The sequence below is a fragment of the Cynoglossus semilaevis genome, chromosome 14 (assembly GCF_000523025.1).
Source record: "Cynoglossus semilaevis isolate Cse_v1.0 chromosome 14, Cse_v1.0, whole genome shotgun sequence".
Lineage (NCBI taxonomy): Eukaryota > Metazoa > Chordata > Actinopteri > Pleuronectiformes > Cynoglossidae > Cynoglossus > Cynoglossus semilaevis.
Window position 1 is genome coordinate 26,290,335 of NC_024320.1, and position 8,933 is coordinate 26,299,267.

The following is an 8,933-nucleotide window of genomic DNA, read 5'->3' on the forward strand; positions in this document are numbered from 1 at the left end:
TCTTTCCCCCTCCCCCCGGCTGCTGCTGTTACTGCTGCTGCTGCTGTTACTGTTACTGCTGCTGCTGCTGCTGCTGCTGCTGCTGCAATACCGCCACCATCTGGTCGTACCATTTATCTTCTCGTTAGCCGTTAGCCAAAGTTAAACATTCAGCTTCTGGCTCTGGGCATAGGCCACATAATCAGTCACTTATAGCGCCATCTGCTGGAAGAGATGTTTTGAAGTGAATGTGTTTCCCAGGAACGGGGAAGACGCTGCTGGCCAAGGCCGTGGCCACGGAGTGTAAGACGACCTTCTTCAACATCTCAGCCTCCAGTATCGTCAGCAAGTGGAGAGGAGACTCTGAGAAACTGGTCAGGGTAGGACAGAGGGGGCCCCACACCAACACTGACACTGACACTGACGACACTGCTGTGGAGGGACAACTGAGAACCGTGGGGGTGTGTGTGTGTGTGTGTGTGTGTGTGTGTGTGTGTGTGTGTGTGTGTGTGTGTGTGTTCTCGTGCAGGTCCTGTTCCTCCTGGCTCGGTACCACGCCCCGTCCACCATCTTCCTGGACGAACTGGAGTCAGTGATGGGACAGAGAGGATCCAGTACTGGGTGAGTTGGACACACAGACCCCCCTCCTCGTCCCCCCCCCCCCGGAGTTCTCTGGATGAACTGAAGGTGGCGTTGTTTCTGTTCACAGTGGAGAACATGAGAGCAGTTACAGGATGAAGACGGAGCTGCTGGTCCAGATGGACGGACTGGTCAAGTCGGATGATCTGGTGTTTGTGTTGGCGGCGTCCAACCTGCCCTGGTAAATACTGGTCCAAAGACAAGCATAAAAAAACGGATCCAGGTCTGGTTCAGATCCAGACCTGAGGTGTTTTCAACTTGACCTCGGTCTGAACGCTCGGTTAATCCGACTGTGACGTCATCAAAGTGAGACAGTCACACAGACGGTTTCACTTTCTCCTCACACATCAATGCTAGTCTGCCCCCTGGTGGTCTGAACTTAAACAGCAGCACCAGCTCTGACTGATGGTAGAGTGAACGTCTCGACGTGGTGACGTGTCATCCATGTTTATCTCAGTCAAACAGCGTGTGACGTCAACAACAGCGGGCGGCGTGAACGCAGCCTCAGAATCAACTCTTTTGTTTTTTTGCAGCGGACGTCAAACGTTTGTCTCTGTCCGTCTGTCCCTCAGGGAACTGGACCACGCCATGCTGAGAAGGTTAGAGAAGAGGATCCTGGTGGGTCTTCCATGTTTACCAGCTCGTAGAGCCATGATCTCCCATTGGCTGCCTCCCCTGAACTCTACCGCGGGGGTGGAGCTTCGGACGGAGCTGGACTACGAAACACTGGCGAAGGTTTGTTAGAGAATCATTAAAGACGGATGACCTTTTGACCTTCCCTCCTTTCCTTTGTTCCATTTCTTCTGTGATGTCACTGGATGTTAATGAACAGTTTCCAACAAAACTAGTTCTAGAGAAATGTCCTCACAAAAGTAGGGGGCGGGGGCGGAGGGTGGTCCTCCACAACGAGTTATTTTTAAGGCTTGTCGTTGTGTGTCAGAACACAGACGGTTATTCCGGCTCCGACATCCAACTGGTCTGTAAGGAGTCGGCCATGAGACCAGTCCGCAAGATTTTCGACTTCCTGGAGTCGCACTACAGAGGTGAGAGGTCAGGAAATGAACACGTGTCGGTCAACGTCACGTCACGGTGAAAGAACGACCTGGTTTGTGTTTGTGTCCACAGAGGACGCCACCATGTCCACCATCCGGTTAGAGACGGTGACGACGGCCGACTTCTTAGAAGTGATCGCACACACGAAACCTTCAGCCCGAAACCTGATGGACAAGTACACGGCCTGGGAGCGAGAGTACGAGTCCGTCTGACACCAGAGGAGGACAGAAGAGGGAGAGAGCCAACGTTCCAGCTCAGGGTCTGGGTCTGGGTCAGCACCACAGTCGTCCCTGGAGCGCCATCTACTGTTCATGTCAGCAGTTGACTTTTTTAATGTCTCAGAATTTTATCTATTTTTTACATACAGCATATTTTACCTAAAGAGACGATTTAGAACCTGTGTGGACCTCAGGTCTACGTCCAGAACCACAGACTCGATGATGATGATGATGATGAAGATGATGATGATGAAGACGTTCTCTTCATTATTAAACTTCTCAGTAAAAACTAAAGGACTGATTAACAGAGTGTTTCTTGAACTGATAGACTGTCCAGGTTCTAAAGGTTCTACAGCAGGTTCTTCAGGATGTGATCTACAGCCTCAGGGAAACTGTCACAGGTCAGGTGAGGTGGGGGGCGGAGCTTGTTCTCATCACCTTCTCTGTATTTACCTGAAAAAAAAAACGCACAAGTCACATGACCAAACTGAACCTGTGCTCAGTGCAACGACCAACGCACGTGTTTCCATCTCACCAGTTCTCACTAAAATACCCAGCATGCCTGCGTCCTGAGCTCCGCCCACATCATCTCTTGCATCCTGCAGACGAAAAACACCAAAAAATCAATCAAACTACAGACCGACCTGTTCTGACAAATGTAAAAAGTGACTCACGTCTCCGATCATGACGGCTTCACTGGGGCTGCAGCCTAACTCTGACACGGCCTTTTGGAGGGAAACGGGTCGGAGATCAATCACTGAATTAGTTTAGTTTGAACCAAACAGAGAAAGAACCGTGACCTTCTGACCTGAGTGAAAAAAGCCTTTTCTGGTTTCCCCACCACAGACGCTCTGCAGCCCGTGGCGTACTCCAGTCCTGCCACGAAGGGCCCGGGGCCGAGCGCCAGACCGTCTTTACGTTTGTAGTAGCGAGCCTTGTGGATGGCGATGAGAGGAGCGCCGTCCAGAATCATCCTGAGGGGAGAGGTCAGAGGTCAGAGTGTTAGCAGGCAGCAGACCACCACAGTATGAACTCAACAAACAGGAGAAAAATTAAAATGTCTTCACAACGACACTCTGTTTTCATGAAGATAAATGATCAGAAAATGTATTTTCTGAAAAATTACGTGATTCACCGAAACGCCGTGTTGAGTGTTTGGTAGTTGAAGTGATCGGGAGCGAGACCGACGACGACAGCGTTTGGTTCTGACGTGTCGATACCTGAAGGTACAGTTGATGGTGATGTCATGGTGTCATAAGGCCTGTGATTGGTCAGTGTATCTACAAACACTGCCCGTACCTGTGAAGTCCTCCAGAGCGCTGTCCTCCAGCAGCAGCAGTGGTCTGTGTTGGTTCTGCTCCAACAAACTCCTGGCTGCACTGACGGAGGTGAAGATCTCCTGTTCCTGATGCACAGAAGAATCCAGAAGAACAGGAACATCAGAGAACACAACCTAACACTGACTCGTTGTTCGTTCACACATCAGTGTTGGACCATACGCCACCTGCAGGTCAAAGTTGAGACGCAGCAGTCGCTCATATAAACTCCTCCTACTCTCCTTTGTTGTGTTGGTCACAAACTTCACGGCTACAGAGGCCTGACGTAACCTGGCAACAACAACAACAACAAAATCAAAAACATTCTAGAGTAAAAATGTCTCTGGGTCAGAACAGGAAGTGAACCACTGAAACTGTTGTCTCCTCATGTGACCCCCACCCCCACTCCCACCTGCTCAGAGCCTCCTGGGCCCCCGCTACAGCTGTGTCCTCCACGTGTAGAGTTCCACTCAGGTCAATGAGCACGGCCTTCACAGCTCGTCTGCCCGCCATGATGCACAACACGAGCCAGAGGTTGAGAAGCAGCTGAAGTCTGTGGTTGGTTTGATGTGGTCTGTTAGAGCAGAGACGTCAGTCTGTAAAGACCATCGTTAAACCTCTGACTGTAACAGGACATTTAACATCACTGATCAGATTACACACTGATTTAATCCAGACTGGAACCACTTCACAGGATTATTCATTCAAAAACACAGATGTCAGGATTTTATTTCATCACTAAAACATTTCAGACGTTAATCTTCTTTTATTGGTTATTTCGGGTTTTTGAGGCAACATTTTGAGGCTAAATATCTTCTTATTGATCTAGTATTTAAATCGACAAAAACAGGACACTGAGTCGAGTTCATGTATGAAACATTTTGACTTCATTTATATATATATATATATATATATATATATATATATATATATATATGAAGTTTGACGCGTGTGGAACTTTATAATTATAAAAGTACCGAGTGTTATAATATTAATAGTCAGACAGAACGATGCTCAGGTGATTTAATACCGTGTTCTTTCGTTCTTTCGTAAATATAAACTCGATGAATAAATAAATGAGTAGTTTCTGTTGTTTATCAAAGTTATTTTAGTTTAACACAATTCTTTAGAGTTTAATTCATGGAAATAAGACTGACCGTCCAGCCTCCGTTAACTGCGGCTGCACCACTTCCTGCTTCCGCTGCCCACTTTCTTCTTCGTCTGTTGATGTTTTGATTCAACGGTCTTAATTGCTGCCACCTGCTGCTCCGGCGTTGTAAGTGCTCCGGCTACCGTGGGGAGAAGATGACAGGAGTGAAAAGAAAAGGAGCGATGACAATACTGTTGTGTTTATAAGGTTTTAAACTTAATTATTACTTTATTTTAAATCTTTAAATAAAGTAAAATCTATAGAATTTTTAAATTGTGTACAGAAATTCAAAGCTGTGTCCTTGTGTTATTAAACCTTATAAACTGTATATCCTTCATGTCCATGTCCCGTGTCCTCTGGTCACTCAGGTAAATTCTGACTAATCACAGATCAAAGTGACTTTAGTTCTCAAATGTCCACCATCAACACGTGCCCCTGAATGCAGCACGTCCTCTTCCTGTCTCTCTGTTATTATGTCCAGACAAACAGTGATGCAAATACAAAATAACTAATGAAGTAATAAGGTGAAAAAAATAAAACATTTATAAAATTAGTGTGTAAAACATTCTTTATTATTTCAGGCTCTCACGCCACCATGAGGAACGTTTTGGCAATAACAAGTTCACATACAAAATTACATTATTTGGAGTGCTGCAAAAATGTTACATTACACATGAAATTGTTTTAGAAAAACAGAACAATTTCACACCTCAGTGAGGATGAAGTTCACAACGTACAACCTTAAAAAGAACTGTCCACAAACGGCTCCATCTGTGTCCACGACACTCAAGTCAACAGTTTAAAAAGTTGTTGTCTTGAATATTTCACCACGTCAATCCAGAGGTCCTTGAATCACACACACACACAGGTCAGTGTGGGTCTGTGCAGATGTGTGTAGTCGTGTGTGTTTGTCTGCTCCTCAGGGTCAGCGTTAACCAAACAGCAGCAACAAGACGATGGAGACTGAATTTACTATAATTAAAGGCACTGTACACAAAAATAAAAAATATATTATTAATCAAACCACATGGTTCTCATTGTTTATTAATGCAGTAGAATGTGTAAACTTTTGTCTGGTTAGGACTGAAACTAAATGAACTGTTAACGTATTTACTAATATAAAAAGTTCATTAATTTCCACCAACCTCTCATTACGGTCCTGACGGAGCGGATAAGATTCAGGATTTGGGCTTTGACTCCGGGATCATCTCCAAAACCTCCAACCGCCTGGTCGACACCACAGCCGACTGACGGACGACGTCAACGACACAAACATACAGGACTTAAGTCAACAGAACTGTGACTTTTCATGCATTTAACTACTTAATCTCTTTATAAATTTGTATTATTTGAATAAAGAGATTTAAGATAAAAAATAATTAAAAAGCAAACATTTTTATCTAATAAAACACTTTGTTTCTCTCAACAGGCAGGAGAAACAGATGTTTGTGCCTCAGAACACCAGTTCCACCTAAAGCTAACAGAGTTTAGCATGATGTACGTCTAACATTTGAAATAAAAATGTGAGGAAAACGTGTGTAAAATACGACGGAGCGCTCACTCTTGCTGAGAAACCTTTCTTCGTGCAGCACAGCGATCGCGTTCGTGCAGAGAATAGCGGTCTGGATGAGGGAGTACAGAGTAAACGCCATGCTGGCAAATTCTCCTCCGGCTGCTGCTGCGGCTGCGTCTTCTTCTACGGCCACTCCCGCAGATGCCACTGCCGTAAACCAGCAGCTAATGTCGCGCAGTGGATGCAGCACGACGTCATCCTGGTGACTGAGAATCTTCATAGACATTGATATGATCGTTAACTTATCTTTATTATGCTTTAATCGCACAGCTCTGTAAAATTAAACACAAAATTATGTTCTTAATGTTTTCGTTTCAATTACGTAAACGTTTTTGTTATTTCTCAACGGGAACATTTTTCGTACAAATAGCTTTCAGCTAAATTCACAATCAATGTTTTTAAGCTAACTTTGGTTACATATTGACCCGGCTTTGTTCCCGTATTATCGGCAAAAACTATTGATTTATTTATGTTTTGTTATTTAGTAACATTTGGCTACATATAATTTATTTATTTTCTTTTCACCAGACCAAACTTTGACCACTTCACTGAACGTCTGGACGGACGGGTTTTCTAGTCATTTCTGAACTAACTTTTAGCCCTGAAACTTGTAGTTATTTCTAAATGGAACATTTTTAAACAACAACTGTTTTAACTACAGACGTCTGACATGGTGGAGAACGTCTGTGACAGTATTTTATTTATTTTCTGCTGAAGTGAATGAAACACTTTATGGTTGTTTTTCCCTGGACAACATGTTCTGATGACAGTCACAGATTTTATATAAACGTCTAATTTACACATCAATAGATGAATCCATGATGATAACCATTTATTTCCACTAAATGACAAATTCATATCCATCCGTCAGAATCTCTCTGACATCAGCTGGACGACACCATCGTCCTCTTTAATACTGTAATAAATAATGATTTCATTCAAAACAAACAAACACAGACAGATTCAGATGTTCATCCTTCTCACATACAGAAAGGTTTGGTTTTTTTACAGTTGGGTTAAATCATTTACAGGTGGATCAACACTGACACTCCTCATGAAAATGACTACAGGTGGATCAACACTGACACTCCTCGTGAAAATGTGACATTTTTTTGGGTTAAAATGATGTTGAGAGGATTTAGGTGGAGGAGATCTTCAGGCTGCTGGTAAAAAAAAATTCTTCATTTTTTTATGTGGCATTAGATCATTTTTAAATAACAACCAGCATCAACCCCAGCACTGAAATAAGACTAAAACTGAAGTTCATGACATTAAAATCCAACACTGTTCAGAACTCCTGACCCCTGACCTCTGTTCATGTTCTTCATCTGGCATCGTCAAGTTCAGAACAACTTAAAGTCTGGGTTTAATCAATCAACGTCTGATTCCAGTTTGGTTCCGTCTCTGATCAGGATTTTGTTTTCACAGAAAATTCCTTTTTTTTTTCTTTAATAAACAACGAGACACGATGAACAGAATCTAATACTGACAGGAATAAATAAAGTGTGTTTTACAATTTGTCTTTTTCTCCTCAGCAGCAACAGTTCAGCAGCAGCGACAGCGTCTGATCAACCACTGGATCTGGTCATTAATAAACAACGTCCACGTGTCGGTCGTCAAAGGACAGAAAAGTTCAAAGTTCACTTTGGTCCTGGTGGAGTTGGAGTCTGAGCACCAACACAGGTAGGTGTGTGTGTGTGTGTGTGTGTGTGAGATCACTAGTCCTCTGTAGAAAATGAATCTGGTCCTCACTGGTACAGTATATATTTATATATACATTATGTACAGTACAGTACGGTACAGTACAGTACCCATACTTCACACTGATGACAGTCCCAGCAGCAGCATGTCGTCCCAGTGGTTTCTTCTCACAGTGGAGACGTTTTCTCTGGAGCGCCCCCTGGAGGAAAACAAACACCGTTGTTAAATGATTAAACTCAGATGATCATTGTCATCATTATTGTCCAGAATTATATTAGAAATGAATAGAATAGAAAAACAAATCAAACTTAAACGTGAACAGGTTAGGGTTAGTTAGTAGTTTATCATTACTAGTTGAAAACTCACTCTTCTTCAGCTACTTGTTCAGGTGTGAGCTGATCTTCTCTTTTCTGAGGAGGTTTGCGTAGGGAATCTGAGAAACACAGAGTATTCATTAAAGTACTTGAAGTTTTCAGCTCGGACACTTTTGGAAAATAACTTTTTTTATTTCTCTTCAATTCTAACTGGAAACAAATAAAACACAATTCCTATTTTTCCTGTTGTGTCCCAGAAAATGAAACGTTCACTCTGTCACTTCAACATTAACATTCTCTCAGTGTCAGAATCTTCATCTGCTCCGCCCACACGCGGCCGTCACTGAGGAACTTTCATGTGAACGTTTTTGTTGTTTTGTTTTTTTTTCAGCAGGCGTGTGCAGCTGCGTGTGTCAGAAACAGCGGAGACAAACAGCGTCTGTCAGAACGTCTGCCAGCTGCTGCTGTGATGGATGTGGACGGAAACGCTCGACGGAGGAACCGGTCACCCGTGAAAGTCAGACTCCACCACTGCCTCCGTCTTCTGACGGACCGATCAGCTGAGACGACGGCGTCCTGTTGACTCTCCTTCACTTCACGTCTTCACTTCAGTTTCAGTCACGCCGTAGATTTTCTGATTTCATGAACAATTGAACGCAGACGTCACGTGACGTGAACGATCCCATTATCACGGTGCGTCTCTGAGTTGAACTGCGGAACTATAATTGATCCAATATAAATATGGGACATAAACCCGTGTGTCTCAGTGTGTCTGCTCTCCACCGTACAGTCAGTCTAACGTCAGGTGTTACTGCTCACACTAGAGTCTGATGATCAAACCTCATCTCTGTCCTGCAGTGATCTGTCATTAGTCTCACCATCTGTAACTGTTGGACCATCTCCTCCCTGTAGGCCAGCTCCCTCTTCATCTGGTCCTGGAAGTTATCTGGAATTAGAGGAAGATCTACGATCAGACAGACAGTCAGTCAG

General features: G+C 43.8%; 3 protein-coding genes and 1 long non-coding RNA gene across 7 annotated transcripts in view; 2 read left to right on the forward strand and 2 right to left on the reverse strand.

Annotated features, from left to right (window-relative positions):
* Positions 1–2,000, forward strand: part of katnal2 (katanin p60 subunit A-like 2) — a 4,943-nt gene extending 2,943 nt beyond the window's left edge. Inside the window, exons 10-15 of one of the 2 annotated variants that reach the window (XM_008326113.3) lie at positions 241–353; positions 509–600; positions 689–799; positions 1,191–1,353; positions 1,559–1,661; positions 1,744–2,000. In XM_008326113.3, the coding sequence (XP_008324335.1) occupies positions 241–353; positions 509–600; positions 689–799; positions 1,191–1,353; positions 1,559–1,661; positions 1,744–1,883 (722 nt within the window). In that variant the 3' untranslated portion in view covers positions 1,884–2,000. Of the gene's footprint in view, positions 1–240; positions 360–508; positions 601–688; positions 800–1,190; positions 1,354–1,558; positions 1,662–1,743 lie in introns of both variants that reach the window. The other variant, XM_008326112.3, reaches the window with a different exon arrangement.
* The window catches only part of hdhd2 (haloacid dehalogenase-like hydrolase domain containing 2), a 5,494-nt gene extending 965 nt beyond the window's left edge, over positions 1–4,529 (reverse strand). The window contains exons 1-9 of one of the 3 annotated variants that reach the window (XR_001761134.2): positions 4,363–4,525; positions 3,618–3,779; positions 3,394–3,496; positions 3,189–3,294; positions 3,025–3,109; positions 2,698–2,863; positions 2,564–2,614; positions 2,425–2,488; positions 2,049–2,342 (exon numbers count right to left, since the gene is read on the reverse strand). Coding sequence is in view for 2 of the 3 variants with exons in the window: in XM_008326117.3 (XP_008324339.1) it covers positions 2,239–2,342; positions 2,425–2,488; positions 2,564–2,614; positions 2,698–2,863; positions 3,025–3,109; positions 3,189–3,294; positions 3,394–3,496; positions 3,618–3,718 (780 nt within the window). In the remaining variant the exon portion in view is untranslated. Of the gene's footprint in view, positions 1–2,004; positions 2,343–2,424; positions 2,489–2,563; positions 2,615–2,697; positions 2,864–3,024; positions 3,110–3,188; positions 3,295–3,393; positions 3,497–3,617; positions 3,802–4,362 lie in introns of those variants that run through there. The other 2 variants (XM_008326117.3, XM_008326116.3) reach the window with 2 other exon arrangements.
* Positions 4,530–4,905: 376 nt separating this feature from the next.
* Positions 4,906–6,081, reverse strand: ier3ip1 (immediate early response 3 interacting protein 1). The gene is made up of 3 exons (XM_008326111.3): positions 5,917–6,081; positions 5,501–5,602; positions 4,906–5,342 (listed from the first exon to the last, which is right to left on the reverse strand). The coding sequence occupies exons 1-3, from the start codon at positions 6,005–6,007 to the stop codon at positions 5,287–5,289; spliced, it is 249 nt and encodes an 82-aa protein (XP_008324333.1). The 5' UTR covers positions 6,008–6,081; the 3' UTR covers positions 4,906–5,286.
* On the forward strand, positions 6,081–8,828 carry LOC112488067 (uncharacterized). The gene is made up of 3 exons (XR_003051777.1): positions 6,081–6,130; positions 7,464–7,611; positions 8,335–8,828. It is a non-coding gene; the product is annotated as an uncharacterized LOC112488067 (long non-coding RNA).
* Positions 8,829–8,933: the final 105 nt, after the last annotated feature.